General features: G+C 36.1%; 3 protein-coding genes across 4 annotated transcripts; 1 reads left to right on the forward strand and 2 right to left on the reverse strand.

Annotated features, from left to right (window-relative positions):
- The first annotated feature begins 1,368 nt into the window (after positions 1-1,368).
- LOC116106296 (peroxisome biogenesis protein 19-2-like) lies at positions 1,369-5,012 on the forward strand. Its single transcript, XM_031392648.1, has 5 exons — positions 1,369-1,545; positions 1,616-1,670; positions 2,089-2,374; positions 3,838-4,160; positions 4,739-5,012. Exons 1-5 carry the CDS (start codon positions 1,506-1,508, stop codon positions 4,782-4,784), a joined length of 750 nt encoding a protein of 249 aa, XP_031248508.1. The 5' UTR covers positions 1,369-1,505; the 3' UTR covers positions 4,785-5,012.
- Positions 5,013-5,067: 55 nt separating this feature from the next.
- LOC116106295 (probable pectinesterase 68) lies at positions 5,068-7,554 on the reverse strand. Its single transcript, XM_031392647.1, has 5 exons — positions 7,142-7,554; positions 6,761-6,950; positions 6,411-6,617; positions 5,760-5,998; positions 5,068-5,427 (listed from the first exon to the last, which is right to left on the reverse strand). Exons 1-5 carry the CDS (start codon positions 7,411-7,413, stop codon positions 5,271-5,273), a joined length of 1,065 nt encoding a protein of 354 aa, XP_031248507.1. The 5' UTR covers positions 7,414-7,554; the 3' UTR covers positions 5,068-5,270.
- Positions 7,555-13,838: 6,284 nt separating this feature from the next.
- LOC116106287 (putative glucuronosyltransferase PGSIP8) lies at positions 13,839-18,163 on the reverse strand. Of its 2 annotated transcripts, none has more exons than XM_031392632.1 (5): positions 17,675-18,163; positions 15,323-15,572; positions 14,998-15,199; positions 14,729-14,876; positions 13,839-14,616 (listed from the first exon to the last, which is right to left on the reverse strand). In XM_031392632.1, the coding sequence occupies exons 1-5, from the start codon at positions 17,998-18,000 to the stop codon at positions 14,076-14,078; spliced, it is 1,467 nt and encodes a 488-aa protein (XP_031248492.1). In that variant the 5' UTR covers positions 18,001-18,163; the 3' UTR covers positions 13,839-14,075. The 2 variants fall into 2 exon arrangements, with proteins under 2 accessions (XP_031248492.1, XP_031248493.1); XM_031392633.1 differs by having other exon boundaries at positions 15,323-15,565; positions 17,675-17,824.
- Between the last annotated feature and the right edge of the window lie 813 nt (positions 18,164-18,976).

An 18,976-nucleotide genomic window follows, 5' to 3' on the forward strand; every position in this document is an offset into this window, starting at 1 on the left:
ATTAACAAATTAATAATGATACTAAAATAAATGATAAGATAATAATTTAATAATATTTATTAACTCATAAGAATATAAATTACAACAATTTATTTTATACAATTTATTCATAAAATAATACCGACAAGGAAATTTTTGTTATTTTATTATACTTTAAATTTATGTTTTAACTTTTATTAAATTAGGCAAATACTTACTATTGGAAAAATAGTTTTACTTATATTTGAAGATTAGAGATTTTGTTTTGGTAAAAGTAATTTCCTAATCTCAACAAAAGAAAGAAGGGGTTGTAATTTTATTTCTTTAGTTTCACCCTTCCATCGATTGGTTCCTATATTTTACAAATTGAAGCTATATTAAAAATAGCTCCTCCATTTTTATTCTTCTTAAAAGAAAATAAAAATATTTGGGAGGAAAAAAAAAGGAGAACGACTTGCACATACCTAAGGTTTGCCGTAACGATAAAGTGGTGCCCCAAAGGTTTTGAAACGACAAATAGGTAACTTCCGTCATGTGCTGTTAGTGATCTCCGTTTGATAATCGTGAAAAGACTAGAATGCCCTTGAAAGTTTGATGTTTTAGATTTTTATAAATTTCAAAATTTCTAAAAAAAACCCCTAGATTTGCTAATTTAACTAAACACACCAACATATAAAAATTTTATAAAATAACAAAAATACCCCCACCACCCGTAATGCCAGATTCCGGCCACCATTGTTGGAATCTGACCGGAAAATTGCGTTACAACATAGACCCATCGGATCTGTGTCGTAACGCGTCGATCTAGCCTTTTCCGGCCAGATCTACGTCCAGATCTGGCCGTCGAGAGTTTTGCAGCTTCGACGGCTAGATCTGGCATTAGATCTAGCCTTTTCCAGCCAAATCCATGGTAAATCTGGTCGGAAAAGACCAGATCTATGTCCAGATCTGGCTGTCGAGAGTTTTGCAGCCTCGACGGCCAGATCTGGCCGTAGATCTGGCCTTTTCCAGCCAGATCGACGCGTTACGACACAGATCCGACGAGTCTGTGTCATAACACAATTTTTCGTCTAGATTTTGACGGTGGTGGCCAGAATTTGGCACTGTGGGTAGTGGGGGTGTTTTTGTTATTTTACAAAAAAATTATATATTGGGGTGTTTGGTTAAATTAGCAAACTTAGAGGGTTTTTTAGAAATTTTTAAATTTATAAAAAACTAAAATATCAAACTTTCAAGGGCATTCTAGTCTTTTCACTATTATCAAACAAAAATCGTTAATAGTACATGATAGAAGGTATCTATTTGTCATTTTAAAACTTTTTGGGTATCACGTGATTCTGGCAAACCTTGGGTATGTATAAGTCCTTCGGCCGAAAAAACAAGAAGTGTAGGAGTTAATGGGGTCAAAAGAGTCAAAATAATTCTTGTTATTGATGGTTGTATAAAAGCGGTGCCACTTCTATCCTCTGCAGAATATCTCAATAAGCGAGCTGAGTTAATCAGGTATTTGACGAGGAGTTACAGTTATGGCCGACCACTCCGATGATTTAGACCAACTTCTCGACAGTATGTTCTTTTATTTGTTTATTTCTTTAATTCTCTCCTGCCCATTATTTCTTAATTCAATTACTTTCAGGTGCTTTGGATGATTTCCAGAATCTCAATCTCACTCCTTCCTCTCAAACTCAAAGGTCTCTTACTTTTTCAATTTTTCCTCTTTTTATATACCTAATTGTACTTGTATCTGTGTTCGCTCCAAAGCCTCTTCCTTTAATCTATACAGCTTTAAATTTCTGTCCTTGGTTCTCAATTTTGCTCAGAAGCTTGACTCTTTTGATTCAAATTTCAAGTTTTTATCTTTTATATCTGACATTTTATACAAGTGGCGGTGTTTTGGTATTAGTATATCTCAATTGGCACTATAGTTTATGTGTATATTTTTATCTAACTCAGGCGACATGATTAGTTTGTATGCTATGTTTATATGTCTTTTCTATATATTACAAGCTTTAAATTCCTCTTTTCTGTATAAGCTTTTTGCTATAAAGTTTCGACCTTTTTGGTTAAAAGAAGATTTAATCTTTTAGCTTTGGTTTGGTTTGCTTGTAGGAGTGGAGAAGGAAATGGCACAGAGAAGAAGCAAGAATTTGGTACTTTGCCATCTGGGATACAAGGGTTGGGGATGGGATTACCTGACTTGAAAACCAAGAAAAAGGGAAAGCAAAAGGTTTCAAAAGATTCCCATGTCACGGAGACTCTTAATAAGCTCAGAGAACAGACGAGGGAGGCTGTGAAAGGATTAGAATCAATGGCACAACCAGGTGGATTTGATTTCGGTAAGGATGCTGTGGTTGATGATTGGGTTAAGCAGTTTGAGGAGCTTGCAGGCTCTCAGGTAATTCTTCAATTTTATCATTATTATTATTATTTTTAATTTTTTGAGTTAATGGTTTTAGTGGTTTTGCTTATAACTAAATTGCAAGTACTGGTCTGAATTTGGTGTTGTTTGTGTTTACGCTGCTTTACTTTTTGGGGGTAATTGCTTGTACAATAAAGAATCTAGACAAGAGTTTTAATGCTTAAAAGCCCTTATGGAATTGGCTTAAGCTGCATATCAAATGCATAGGAGCGATTGAAGGAGAGACTAATTTGCTTGTACCAGTAGCAGGCTAAATTACTTGAACTGCACAAAGTAAAATAGAAAAGGATTAAGTAAGCTTATTATTTAATTGATAATCTTATTGGGGAAGGGGGCATGCTAAATTACTTGAACTGATTAAAGTAAAAAAAAAAAAATAGATGAGTGTAAGTTTATTGTTTAATTGACAACCTTATTGCAAAAGGAGCATGCACTATAAAGTTGATCATTGGTGATTGCGGTAATCTTATCTCATGTTGCCTGGAGCTAGAAACACTTGCATGAAATTATTGATAATGCTCAGCGTGTTTTTGTTCATGGTTTTATTATTGGTAATGTTCAGTTTTTTTTTTTTTTGTTAATGGTTTTGGGTTTAGTTGGAGAGCAAATCTTAGCTTTTCTTTTTGGATAATCTAGTAGCTTGATGATGTATAATGTGTTGTGATTTTGTAGTTAGACAGGAGGAAATGCGTTGTTCCTTAGTTTGCAATTGAAATAACCTTCACCTTTGAATTTGCTATGTTTTTCAACTATCAGTAATATGTTCCTTAGACAGGAGTGAATGACTTTTGTTAATTCAGTAATATGTTTATGTAACTTGCATGTCATATTGTTGGAAAGTGTGGTCAGAATAGATAGTTTTCCACTTGCTGTGCTGCTCTGTTTTGTAAGCATGGGAGGATTTTAAGCGCATCGTTGAGCTTTAGTGTTGCTTGAGTCTCCAATGTAATAGTATTAATCATCCATTGGGGATTGATTGAAACTATTTGGAGGTAGTTGCCGGGCTTTTGTCATGATTTCATGATCCTGATATCATTGTGAGTTATATGATTAAAAGTGGGTACATTTATGACCTGAAATTAGCTACTGTTCCTTTGTGTATGAGAATTGAAACTGGCTACATCTGGGAAGAGGCATAGTTAGCATCAAATATGTCGAAGGGGATTTTTATCATAATGTGGCCATAAATTTTCCACATTTTGGATCAAACTTGTCTATACCAGTAAACTTTTAATGTTAGTGTGCCTTGAAAAACAATTTCTCTCCTGTCCCTTGCTATTGCTGTGTCAGATGTATGTGTTAAATAGATTTCTAGATCTCACATGCTAATATACTTCTTTTCATTTTCCTACTTCTATTTTCCAACTTGGTTCTTTATGGTTTTAAAAACCTTGAGGAATAAGTGGTAACTTCTTTCTTTCTTTCTTTCTTTTGCCTAGGACATGGATATGGAATCTATTGTGGAGACCATGATGCAACAACTTCTGTCTAAGGAGATCCTTCACGAACCCATGAAGGAAATTGGAGAAAGATATCCTAAGTGGTTGGAAGACCATAAAGCTAGTTTGAGCAAAGAAGACTATGAACGTTACTCCCACCAATATGAACTTATAAAACAGCTTAATGAAGTTTATGATAATGATTCTAGTAACTTCACCAAGATCGTTGATCTCATGCAGAAAATGCAAGAATGTGGCCAACCACCAAATGATATTGTTCAAGAGCTTGCCCCTGATTTAGATTTTTCTAGTCTTGGCCAATTGTAAGTGCTCTTCTTTTATTGTTAACAGCAATCAAAAACATTATTCATATGCAGTTTTCCAGCACACGTGTCCACCCATGTAGCACAATATTTCATAGTGTAGAAATAAGAAGACTGTTACATAAGCAAAACTATTTTGTTTATATTATACTAATTATTAGGAGTTGACTGTTTTAGCGTTACGAAGTAAATAAACTAATGAATGAAGTATATATATGGTCTTAATTTGAATGAGGAAACCGACTTTTCCTGAGCTTCAAATTCCCTTGGGCTTGGGTTGGGTGCTGCAGTAGAGCAGGTTGAGGGTAGGTTTTGTATCAGAGTAAGATATTGCTTATGAAAAAATTGGTAAGAATTGTGGTGGTTGAAAGGTTTATCCTTGAATTTGTGCTGCAAAAACTGCTAGACAAATATTTAAATGATATAATCGGCCACATATACTGGAGAACGCTTGCCCACAATTGCCTTTTCTGAGATGTTATTATCGGTTTCACTTTGGTGGTGGAAAATGTCTCTGACTTGTTTGGTTTAGGTACATTATCTCCAGATTTATGGCTAACCAGATCTCAATCTTGCAGGTCTCCCGAGGCACTCGACTCTCAGCCAAATTGTTGTATAATGTGAAGTAATTGTCCTGAAGTTGCTAGTCTCAGCTGGTGTTTCTCTTCATATTATGCCATAGATATTCTTTTAATATATTTTTGAGAAAATAAAGCAATATAACTTTGAATAGCAGTTCTTTTGTTATTCCACAACCTTGGAGAAGCGGGTGATGTTCTTGGGTTTTTAAGAATAGTTGCTTTCATCCAAGAGGGTCACAGTGATATATGTATGTTATCCCCGTTGAGTGCTTTTCCATGCTCCATTGCAAAAGGTTTTCTTCTGTTGATGTTTCATCTTAGCTAAATTAAAAATAAATAATCCCCTTGCTTTCATAGATAATTTAAGATACATAGGTATATGGCAGTATGTTAATTTCCATATATTCAGTACATCTCAAAGAATAAACAAATTATTTAGCTATGAATTTATGAAAGAACAAATGAATATAGTAATAGGAAAAAGTGGAGAAGAGAAGAGAAGATGGGCATGAACGTTGGACGGGCTAAGCTAAGCATCGGATAGTGCGATCCAGTGTCTGCCGTTGACAAAACTTTTCCTAATAAAAGGGTGGGCCGTCTTGAAGTCGAGCTCTCTAGCCCATGATACGCCTCTCACGTTTGCAGCACCCGGTCCCCAACATTTGTACACTCCGAAAAACGCCGTCCTGTATACGTATACATATTCAATCACAATTCACAAAATACAGAAATGAAAAGGAAGCCCCAGTCGTGTCGACACATAAAAAGTCAAAAAAGAAAAAAAGTAAAATTGTGACTTAATAATGCCATTTGCTCATCTCAGAACGTAGAAAGCTACCATAATCATAGTGATGTTTTTTTGCTGACTAATCGTTACTCCATCCATAGTGTGGACCAAAACCCAATACCCACATTGTAATTGATTAAAAAATAATTAATGTTCACGAATAATATATAGAGAATTCCAAAGATTCTATTACTTTAAATTTCAAAATGGGCTAATGTGCAGTTGTATTACTTGTTTTTGTTGCTGACGTGGTCCCAGTCATCCCAGCCACCATGAGCAACCAAGTCATCAAAGTAAGTGTATGAATATACGATCCTGGAGTATTGGCCCATGGCTCGACCTACGTAAAGTGGGCCTGTACCTGTAACTTTGCATCTTACAAATGCAAAACCCGTCTTCTCCTCCGGTGACTTTCTATCATGGGCCGCAATCGATCCAAATCTAGTGGCTATTGAGTGTAGCTCGCAGTCCTGTACCAATCAACATCCCATCAATCAAAATTATGCCTCCAATCCGTGCAAATGAGAAGATGACTGATGCTAACAACAAAAAGTTTGATATCTCAATCAAAATTGTGCAAGAAAAGCCAGCCATACCAATCACTTCCTTTTTATGTTTATCCTTTCTGAGTTTTTATTTAGGCAAGTTGGGTATGGAGCACCACTGATGCTGACACCAAAAGCTCTTTGTCTTTTTTCAACTTCGTATAGGAGACCAGAGACACAGAATTATGAAACATCCTTTTCATTCACCATGCTGCTCATCACATTAATTTATCTCAAAATCATGTCACTCGGTAGTCTTTATAGTCTTTATTTTCTTCCTAGCCTAATGTTCATTAAGAGGATAATGATAAATATTAGTGCATGCTCATCAACTTACTTTGTACATGGAGCGGCCATTCCCGAAAATGAAGTCTATAGAACCTTCAATATAACACTCTTTAAAGTAATGCCTGCCGGCATCGTCACAAAGGGTGTCTTGTGCACCAAAGAATCCACAGCAGGAGAAGTAGGCCTTGTCGCCTGATATCCGAAACGCCGCCGCTTGCCATCCTTGCATTCCTGGAAGTGGTGCTGGTGCTGTATTCTACACATTTTAACCATCAAATTAAATATATTATCGTAATTAGACAAGAAAATGCATGCTTATAGTTATACATTTAATTAATATATGATTCCGTTAAACAAATGGATGGCAGTGTGTACTTTCCATTCATGTTAGTTTCGTACCTTGAAGCTAATATTCCTCGCAGAGAAATAATTAGCAAAAACAGTAACAGAAGCTGTTTGATAAGTACGCAGCTGTTGGCCATCGGGCCCACGATCACATGCTCGATCATGCCATTCTATCACCGTCGATTCCCTCCCTGATCCTTGAAACGTTATGTACGGTTTTGTCACCGGCACGACCACTTTCTCTCTGCATATATCGCAAACCACACCATTATTATAATATCAATACGAGCGATTTCATCCATGAACCAACCGGTTAGCTTTTTTGTATAAAAACTTGTTTGGTTGTCAAAATTTGCATGCAAGAATGTAAATGATAACCAATTGATGCGTTCATAACATAAAGATTGAAAGTGACTTAGTGGGAGAGAATATTACATGTAATATCCAGCACTTATTTGAATAAGTACGCTCATTGTGTTATGTTCTGGGACAGAATCAACGGCATCTTGGACGGACTGGAACTGGCCGAACCCATGAACATCTACAGTGATCACACGGTGGCCGACGGGTCCGACCCACTTATGATGGTGCGTGGTTGAATTGGTGATGGAAGAAACAGTGGCAGTGACTGAGCTTGTAACTAGAAGAGAGAAGAAAGAAGAAGAAATGTAGGCGTAGAAGAACAATAAAGAAGATAGAGACGCCATAAAAATAGCATTACAATGATCAAAGAAGAGAATGATTAGAGAAAGAGATGGATACAGAGAATGTTTAGTAAGGTAAGGATTAGAGCATGACGGAATATATATAGCGGAAGTACATGAGACATTTATGAGTTGATTATGGAATGAAGAAATGAAATAATTTGGGTGATTGTAACGGTCATTTTTTTGTGTTCCCTCGCTACTACGGCCATAGGGCTATTTAGCTCTTGACTTCATTTGTTCACAAGTCTCCATGTGGGGGCAGTATTCTTTCGGCTTTACATTACTTTTCTAAGATACTTCCTCATCACTCTCTCAGCTTCAGTATTTTTCATATTTTTTTTCTTTTTTTTTTTATTTATGAAAAACATGCATGTTTAACTAAATATCATCGAGATTCATGTCATCAAATTAGATCCCAGAGGGTGAAGGGGGTAGGTTAAGGTGGAGTTGAGGAGGGAAACCCACCCAATTGATTTAATTTTAAGCCTTTTATGGTTCAAGTTAAACGGTAATGTTTGCAGCGTCCAGCAAGTGGTGGTGGTGGTGTGTGCTGTGCATGATCGATGATGGTCCAGGCATGGCTTAATAGTATTTTGTATTCTTGTGTTGTGTTTCATCTATTTCTGCTCCCAATCACTGGACCCCACTATTCTTTTTTTTTGAACGTTGGGAGTTGGGACTATGAAAAACCAAAGTTTCCCCGATTAGGGCAAGAGACAAAACTCTTGCTTAATCATTATTTTTTTATGATGTGCCACCCTTGTGACGTTTTCATCAGAATTTGTCTGTTATCATTTCACAGATTCTTGGTTGTCCTACCTGATTGCAGTAAAATCAGGGCCGTAGTTCCTGCCTCTTGGTGGGCCTTCGATCGGATCATGGACCGTCATCAACCCATGGTTACTGGGATGGAATAGTGTAGTTGGAGTTTTCTTTAGAGCGTTGTTGGTCTTCATGCTACTGTGGACTGTACACTCGTTTAAGAATCACGAGAAAGAAGCACTGGAGGCATAGGCATGGTGGGTCAGATCCATTGTTTTATGAGTGAGGGAACGACAATTCTCATCAGGGGCGTTCATAACCGGTTAACCAAATTGGTTAATCCTTTTTTTTTTTTTTTGATCGAATTGGTTTTCATAAATTCTTTTTAAACCAAAATCGAATTGATTAATATGTTTTGAACCGGTTAACTAATTTTATCTTTATTTTTTCTCTAATTTAACTTATTTTTTATTTTGAAAAGAAAGAGAAAAGTGAAAATTGGCAAAGATTGAAGAGAAATGTGTGTTTGTGTTAAAAAAAAAAAAAAATGGTAAAGGATGAAGAGCAAAGAGAAAATGATTTGGGGATTTAAGGTTTTTTAATTTTAAAGTGAAAACCGATTGGTTAGTCGATTTTAAAATTTCTTTAAACTGGTAATCCAATCGAATTTCTAGTTTATATATTTCTTTGAACCAAAACCGAATTTGTTATCGGTTCGATTCGATTTTTGCTTCTTTTTTTTTTAACACCCCTAATTCCCATCCAAGGTTGGGGGTAAGTAAGTTTTCCCACTTGAAAGGTTTCAAAAAAACAATTTTTCACCCACCATTAAGACTCATTAGTGAAATCCGTTAATTGACTTAATACAATCATACTATTTGACTTAATAATTTTTTTATTATTTTATGTCATATCAACATAGCCAATTACTTATATACCTACTCTTTAAATATAAAATTACTGATATGCCCTCAACTAAATTATCAGTTTATCCCTTCCCTTCCACCGTCGGCTCCACCTCTAACCTCACTCCCTCTCCCCAATTCCCACACCCACTTCCTTCATTTCCTCGCCCCAATCCCCATACTCATTTCCTCCACTTTCACTCTCCCATTGATCGAAACCGTCAATGGCCTTGTCAGGTTGCAATTGTGACCTTACGAGTAGTGATGGCAATGGGCCGGGCCGGGACCGGGTACCCCTTGGCCCAGACCCAAGCCCGACCTCATAACACAGGCCCAAGCCCATTACGGGTATGATAGGCAAAGCCCAAGCCCGGCCCAACGGATTTTTTATAACCGCAGGCCCGGCCCAAGCCCGCCTTTTTTAATAATGTTTATTTTTAAATTTTAATTTTTTTATATTTTTAATTTTAGAAATAGTTTTTAAATATTAATTGAAGCTATTTCCGCAAATAATTTGAGCAATAAGTGAGCAATTAAAACTCCATAATATTTTATTATACTAACTTTTCAGCTGTGCATAATATGTTATGGTGAAATCCACTTTTATAAGTTGAACCAAACCCATCTAACTCATTTAAAGGCAATTTTAACATGTTAAACCTTCAATATGGGATGAAAATTGAGGTTAGGGTTTGGGAAAAATAGATATATATATATATAAAATATTGTAATTAAATATATAGTATAAGGGTAAATTAGTAAAATTAATATTAAAATTTTTGGGGACGGGCCGGGCTTAAAGATATACCCATGCCTGGCCCGTACCCGAGGTCGGGCCTTAAAATCAAGCCCAAGCCCAAGCCCGCCAACCTCGGGTAAAGCCCGCCCCTTTCAGGCTGGGCCGGGCCGGGCCAGGCCGAGTACCCGAAAATGTCGGGCCCATTGCTATCTCTACTTACGAGGGCACTGTTGTGGCCATGATGGTTGCTAAGTAGGGCCACCATCACCAGTCCCTAAAGCCCCACCACACAAGCCAAACTTCAATTTTTCTCAACCCTAATCAATCATAAACAATCTTCAAACATCAAAGAATCAAATAGTTCAAAATCAAATTAAAAATAAAATAAAATCAAGCTTTGTTATTTATTCTTCTCGGTCAAACAAGTTTAACTCGGTTTGGCTGATGGATTTGTCTTCAAAACTTTTTATCATAGGTAGTTGGAGTACCAAACCGGTTCTCTTTCTACGGCAAGCGCCATCGCCTTTTTCACTCTGCATTTGACCTCTTCCCCACTACATGCTTTGATACTTCTTTTTTGTTTATTTGACTTGGTTCCAGCGTCGGTGGTCCTACAAGGGTTTACTTTACCATACCATTGCATCACGATGTTTAACCACCACGCGCTCCATCACCCCTACCAACCATCGTGTTCTTCACCAGTCCTTAGAGTCCCACCCTACTAGCCTCCATATTTTTTGCAACAACATTTGTCGTTGACAATAGAATCGCACCAAGCCAAGTGCGATTTGGTTAGAATCACACTTAGGCCGATGCGATTTTGTCAAAATACCCACATCAATACCCATATTCAACACGTTTGGTCCCTACCATCAACAACAATAATATTTTCACAATGAACCGCAAAAAATAGAAAAGCATTCAACACTTCCTAGGGGTGTTCAAAAAAATGCAAAAACCGAACCGAAAAAACGGTTCGGTTACGGTTCGAAATATTCAAAAAACCGAATTTCCGGTTCGGTTACTAGTTCGGGAAAAAATAAAAAGCGGTTAACCGAAACCGGTTTTTTGAACCGGTTTTACAAATATATATATATTAAATAAAAACAAATATTATATATTAAATAAAAAAAATATTATATTATATATTAAATAAAATAATAATAATATTTTTAATGTATTGTTAGTAGTGGTCAATGGATATGTATGAATATTTAATTTTTATTTGGATATGTAAATAATTATAATTTAATTTAGGAAAAAATAAAAATAAAAAGTTTTATAAAAAAAAAGGGAAAACCAGTTCGATTTCGGTTCGGGAATTTTTCCGAACCGAAAAACCAGTTCGGTTAAAAAAAATGGTTAACCGGTTCGGTTAACAGCTTTTGAACACCCCTAGCACTTCCAATCAAAAAATTAGTATACCCATTCCACTCTAAACAACAGACAGCAAAAAAATAAAAAAATAAAAGGAAAGGTAGAGACAAGGATTTAGGATTGGATTGTGACGGTAGGGGGAGTTAGATTAGGTTAGACTGGGTGAGGTTAGGAATCAATGCTTGTGGGGGGTAGGAGAGGTGGGGAGGCTGAAGGGAGGAGACATGGAGGATTTTCGGGCAGTAAGGTGGGGAAGATAAAAAGGGTTAGGGAATTTTTTCTATTTTATAAAATTTGATGTTTTTAATAAAAATAAATTAAATTTACCATTTTGTCCTTCAATTAAGGTTAACGAACGAATCTTAATGATAGGTGAAAAATTGTTTTTTTCAAACCTTTAGGGATTGGGGTGGGAAAACTTACTTACGCGTTACGCCTAACCTTGGGTGGGAAATTGTGGTTTTCTCTTTATGAGTATATTATTGGCACTTTATTACAATGTTTTAAAAACTGACCCAAGGCAAAACCCGACAAGTTGGCCGGGTCCCAGGTCAACCGGTTGAACCGAGTCAATTGGTCGGGTCAACCATGATGTCATCATAGTGACATCAAGGAAAAAAAAAAACAGATTTCAAAATTTAAGTTCCCTGAGAGAAATTCATTAACAAAACATAAAGTAACATCAATATAATCCATGTTACAACTGATTTAAGGTTCAAAATTCATAAAGAAATCACATAATAATTAATAGTTTAATACACATTTTAGCAAAACATGGTCTTCTTAACCCCATGATCTTCATTCTTCAATCCATCCTCAATTCACCATATGTTAGGTCACATATCATTATCATCATTATCAACATCATCAACACCATCTACAAAAAATTTCATCAAAAAATGAAAACCATAAGTTAAAACTTCTCATTTTAAAGTTTAAACTAATTGAATTTAAACTAGCTACCAAATTCAAATTGCTTTTTAACACACCAGCCAAGCAAAACCAAAAACCCAGAAACCCTTAGCCCACACTAGCAGGGACTGCAGCAACCAAAAACACACCGGCCAAGCAAATATCTAGCACGAAAGAGGGGACTACAGCAGCCATAGACCCCATAAGCAGAAGAAGTTAAAACAAATTAGTTTGTTTGCTTCTTATTTGCTTTTACCTTAAGGCCCATTATAAAGCGCATTCTAAAGCATTATGATACAGGCTTATAGCAGAACTTTTTACAAACCACAGCATTTGTTGCCAAAAGAGATATCCAGATAAACACAAGCATAATCAACAGTCAACGCCTCTATTCATTTACTTCGAACCAAAAACACAAAACCTAGTCAAGTTCTCAAAAGAAAGGAAGAGATCGACAGACCAGAGAAGATGAACTGGAGCTGGCGACGAAGATGAGCTGCTGCTGAGGATGAAAGCAAGCCTCCACCTCTGATGAAACAAGGCTGCCGAAGATGAGCTACTGTCGTTGAAGGAGGAAATCGATGAGAGATGAAATGCAGAAGTTAAAGAGAGATGAAAGCATTGAAAGGAAAAGATGACGGTACCTGGCAAAGATGAGCTACAGCTGACGACGAAGAGTAGGAGATCAACGGTGAAGAGAGGAAATCAGGCATCTAGGAGTCACGGTGGAAGATTTTCCAAGCAAAATGTTGAAGGGAAACAGTGTAAAATGGGTGAAAATCGCTGGAATTTGGGAGGAGAACGATGGTGAAGAGACGAAATCGGGCAAATGGGAGTCACGGTGGAAGATTTTCAGAGGAAAATGTCAAAGGGAAACGCTGAAAATTGGGTGAAAATGCTGCAATTTGGGTTTAGGGAATAAAAGGGTTTTTTTTTTAAGTTGACCCAGTCTATTGAAAAAAACGGTTAGACCAACGAGTCGATACAGTGCCTCCGGTCCAACCACGGGCTGAACTGGATGAATTAAAATCCTCGATTCTTTGCATCAACCGGGCCGGCTCACCGACCGGGTCCCTGTCGAACCGGTTCGACCGACCGGTCGAAGCCAGGTTTTAAAACATTGCTTTATTAATAGAGTAAAGGAACTTTCACTTTTTAATAAATATTATAATAATAAATATCTCTATATTAAATTATTAAAGTTAGTTTTAATTTTTTATTCTTTACATATACTTTTAACATCCTATTATTATCTCTGAATTCTTTTCTTTGTATTATACTATTCAAATCATTCTTAGAACAAAACAAATAACTTCATGTAGTAAAAAAAATGTGCAATAAGATATATTAAGTTACAATTAATCTACTAGATTATGTCTTTAAGATTATATGTTTAATTAAATTAACAAACCTAAATGGTTTAAAAATAATTGAATAAAATAGAATAGAATTTTCAGAATAAGAAAACAAATACGTATTTTGGATAGAATAAGAATAAGATAGTGCAGAAATATTAAAACAAACGACTACTTTTAAAGTTTTAGTAGTGAAATGTGAATAACTCCACTCTTGTTTTATATTTTTATCGGGCCCAGCCCAACTTGAACGCTCTATAATTTAAAAGAGAAGCATACACTTTATGAGATATATATTTCACACACCAATCCATCATTAATCCAATTACCTGTTTTGTAATAAAAACAAGTTATATGCATTCAGCATAATAGTGGTTGCAATGAAAAGCATTTGGATGATTAATGAAGCAATGTGTATGATTATATGGCTACTGTTCTAAATGAAGTGAGCTGAGCATCCGCTCTTCTAAAATGTATCAACTGTTGTTAAAAAAAAAAAAAAGATTATACAAGACGCAGGAAAGCCCATGCAGAATCAAACTAGCCCATAACCTTCACCCACACCAAAAAATAAAGCAGCTTCAAAATCTTTCAATCAAGAAGGCTTGCTCCTCAGTACAACTTGTTAAATCCAGGAGGCGGTGTAGATTCTCCCAATCTTGGGAAAAATGCTTCCCTTTCAAGCGACACTTGTAGACATGCCATAATCTTAACAAACGAAACCCAAACAATTGGTGAGCTGCAGAAAGCGTAGCCAAATATAGCTAAACCTCTTACAATACCGTTTGAGTACCAAGGAAATGCCATGACCAAAAGTGAGCCAAATATCAACAGCAATGGTGACAGAACTGGAAGCATTGGCAAGAAAAATGAATTGATTGCTATAGAGGAAAGTGCAAATGTGCCTATTAAATATAATGACCAGCCTAGTAATGTATGGACGGTTGTAGGTACAAGAAAGAAGGGTACTATGTACGCAGCAAGAATCGACCATATCGCTACTAATTTCAGGCCTGCTTGTATCAACGAGACACTCCTGTCTATCCGTCGATAGCAGAGCTTAGGGATGTTAGGCCGTGCCAGACGTGTCACTGTTATTATTCCCAAATAAATTACTGTTTGAATAAGCACCATTGGCATCTCCGCACCATACCTGTAAAATTTTAGCTATGCTATGTTATGTGATGGACTAAAGACGGGAGTGAACAAAAAGTGTATGTGTTACATTTTGGAAATAAATATATGAAAGTGCATGCTTGACTTACCCGAGAGTTTGAAGGCGAGTGTTATGCCATGAAATGCCTAATGGAAAGACAGGATATGACCACCAATACCATGGCTTCAACCATGGTGCACCAGGAAATGTAATTACACTATTTGGCCCGCAGGGTACGTTCCATCGCAATCTAAGATCTGGAACATGATTTTGATATACTCACATTTAGTTTAGGACAAAATGTAGTGCAAAAGTTCACAAGCAAAAGTATATAGTTCAAAGAATATAAATCTGACAAACTATATCTGTTTTACTTACAGTAATATGTGGCATCCATTTGATAACCCAAAGGAAGCCTATAGTGTCCATTAAGCTTGGTAGCATTGGGGGGAGGATGGAACATTGGCTGATCAAGCAAGTCAGGGAAATAGCCACTAATAAAACCCTGGTCTGCACCATCTGGATTTTCCCTCCCAATTTCCAGTTCATGAACCATATCCTTGAACACCTCCTTTGATGGCTGCAATTTCGTATTAATAGAAATTACACATTAAAAACAGTAGAAATGGTTTGTCTTTAAGATAATAAATTAATGATTAACTTCAAAGAAGCTGTTAAGGGAAACAGAAGAAACTGAATTTACCTTCAATACAAAGAGGCCTGTATGGAAGATACAAGGGTTAATGAAAACAGCACAAAACTGTCCACATTGGAACAATTCATCAGTATTCTGAAGAAAGAGGTTATCAGAATCAAGCATGACCACCCTGTCATAATCCACTAGATTCCAGGCATAGAGTTTGTTCAGTGTCAACTTGAATCTCTTGTCAAAATGCTTATATGGATTATTAAGGTTCTCCACTCTCACCACCTTTGCTCCATCTTCCTGTTCCCTAGACCACAAAACAAAAATTGGTCACCCCCAATTCTATCCTATTATTGGTAAGATTGTCAACGTATCAAATTCTATTAACATAAACAGATACAATAAAGTTTTCTCAGGATTAATATTAAGCAATCTGGGCAAGAACCCTCAATCTGAGACTATATATTAAGCCTTTTGCTTTAATAGATTATGGTTATGGAGATAGAAACCAACAAAGACTTGGGATGTTAAATTAACTTGACATCTACATATAAAGTGGATGGAGGCCAGCAAATTTAATTCGCTATATATACATCTTATTCCAATTGTTTGTGATTTTGACAATGCACAAGAACAACGTAAATATCTACCAAATTATAGGAGTTGGCAAATAGAGAAAGGCATTGCAGTTCATGCTTTACAAGTGGTGGGCTCTGGTGAGACAAAAGCTAATCCATCTCATATGATAAATCGACAATTTCCATTATTGAAAAATAACAGAAACAAACACACGGCACCCACGTGCTTTCCTCAACGACTACAATATCTACCAGTTTCTATAAACAGCCGTTGTAGACTATGGTCGTTGCTTTAGCAAATGCCAAACAGCACACGGCCACTAGCCTGCCTGGCTAGACACGAAACTCGAAACGTAAAGGGCACCTTTAAGCTAAAACAGTAAAACCCACTACAGAAAATTACTAGGAGGTTTTTTTAACTTAACCTACTCCCTCTAACGTCAAATGGGACGCCATAGACCTGAGGAAAATTTCTCCCCACCACTGACATGTGGTAAGTTAATAGAGTCAACTATATAATTTGACCCAGAAATATACTGACACATCCAAAATAAGATTAAACTACACATGGGCACCGTATATATGGACATAAAAAAATCAATAGTAAGTAAAACCAAAATATCATTCTATGAAAATCGTGCCAAAAAGATGCGAATAGTTGAAAACTAAGGAAATTAAGAAAGCAATTTTTATCCCAAATATAATCGACCAGATGACCATAAGATATTTCCAACATCCTAAATCGGCAGTCTGAAAAACGTTTTTAATAAATTGAAAAACTTTTGGGTTCGAGATGGACCAGGGCAGCCCACCACTTTTATTTTACTCCATGACAAAGAAACGAGAACATCGCACTAGATACCACAAACCACAAACAAGCCAGAACTTTTGAAATGGCTTAAAAAGATTAATCAATTAAATTATAAATTTTAAATAAGAGCAAAAACAAAGCATACAAATGTTAATGGTAAATAAGTGATGACAATTAATTATTATATATTTTAGGAATACAAGATAATGATCCAATCTTTATCGTAAAAATAATGACATATTTGTCTCTATTGATTAACAAAGAAAAAAAAGGGTCCAACAAAGTTGCATTGTGGACGACACATGGATTTCACTATCCCGGTAGCGTCACCTAGACACGTCCATAAAGTCTCTTTATGTGCCAATATTTAAAAACCCAAATACATCGAAGAAACCAAGAACTCAACCACCATTCGCAACTCACGAGAACAAGGCTGTTTGGCTTTGAAATTAACCAAACTTTCTTTACTTCTACAATACACCAAAACTCTATCGATTATATCGTCAATTGGACCGATCCTACACTCTGTCTCAACATAAAAACTATCTCCAATGTCAATGAAGAATCAAGAATTATTGATTCACATGTCATTTAAAGCTTCTAGCTACCAGCATATTGAGGGAAGAGGATAAGCCCAAGAGACTTTTTCTTTCTTTCAAAAGGGCAATCAGTGATTTAAAAGTTTTAATGTCTGAGATCATAATTAAATAATAGGAAAGTTGGAATGGAGAGAGACTCCATTAATAGGTTAATAAGACAGGCCGGCGAGAAAGGGCCGCAAGTGACACTGACAAGTCATAAGAACAATTAATTTACTGGTTAATTATTTGACAATATTAAAATGAATTTGGACTTAGTCGTTTCATGCTCTTAACATCACCTAATTCTAACCCCTATTGCCTATTGTATTGACTCAGTAAATTTTACGCCAGGGTCCACCGCAAAAATTACCAAACGAAAATAAAATAAAAATAAAAATTTTACAAGAACGAAGAAAGCAATATTGTTTGGGAGACTTACAGAGCTTGAACCCATCGGGGAGGAACGTCGACGGAGGCAATGACAACAAGATCAGCGTCCACGTGGAGTCTAGCTAGCGATCTGATCAGGACACGTGTGGCCACGTAGAATTCGTAGTCCCTTGGCGTACCCATGTACATCATGGTGGCGTACGCGTTCTTGTGCGGCAGTCGTATTTGCTGGCTCAGTTCATGCGCCGTCGTCGTCGCCGTCGTGGTTGCAAGAAACGCCAAAAACAAGAAGAAAACCCTCATAAATGTTGACCAAAAAGCGCTTTTTGGCTTCTCTCTCCAAGCCATTCCTTCTCTCCTCACGGTTTCGACCATTAAAAAATCAGAAAACGAAAGAAAATAAATAGGAATCAATAAGCATTAAAGGCACTTGTCTTCCCTCTTTATGGCGGTGCGAGCTTATCTTATCAAAGAAAGAGGTTGAAAGAAGGATTTTGTTTTTTGGCAATTAGCAATTAGCAATGGAGGGAGGTGTTTTGTAAGAGAATTATATATATATTGGATTTTCTTATTTTATAAATTATAATTTTAAATCTTAGCTAACCCTTCTCAATATCTGAGCCGTTGATAGAAGACGCGGGATTGTATATTGTAACGGCTGTGAATGAAGGCGTGGATTCATCAACGGTCAATTTTGTCTGGTGTGATGACGTGACGACAAACTACAGTAAATATTATAGGATATTTATTTTGGGTAAAGAAGTGCATAAAGTAGGATGGGGATTTCAGCGATGGGAAAAAAGTTAGGTTGAATGGAAGTAGTACTTGGAGACTTTGTAACATTTGTTAATTTGTCTTTGTGCGTTTCTTTTTCCTTTCTGTAATTATCAAAAATTTTAAATATATAATCAGTTTTTATTACACATCCCACCGGCTTAGCTAAGACTTTCCAAGAAAGTTGCCACCTGTAACGTGTCAAGAAATTCAAAGGACGAACCCCTGCAAGCCTCTAACATTGCGCAATCAAAGTTCAATAATATTTTTAATATATATTATCAATTTTGTCTAATTACTAATTAGGTTATGCTAGATTGTCCAGTCTGCTCAATGCTCATAGTAGGCATTGATACTTTACTTTAAAATAAAGAAATATTAATATGTTTTTAGCGTATAACATGTGACGCTTAGAATAAATATTACTTATTGTATTATAGATTTATTATGTAATAAACATTTTATGAATTGAGATAATTAAGGTAAAACTTAAATATGATCTTTTTGTTTTTGACTCATTTCTACATTGTTTGAACTTTATTATTTTATTTTTAAAATATAATATTTTAATAAATAC

Source organism: Pistacia vera, unplaced genomic scaffold, assembly GCF_008641045.1.
Source record: "Pistacia vera cultivar Batoury unplaced genomic scaffold, PisVer_v2 Contig511, whole genome shotgun sequence".
Classification (NCBI taxonomy): domain Eukaryota; kingdom Viridiplantae; phylum Streptophyta; class Magnoliopsida; order Sapindales; family Anacardiaceae; genus Pistacia; species Pistacia vera.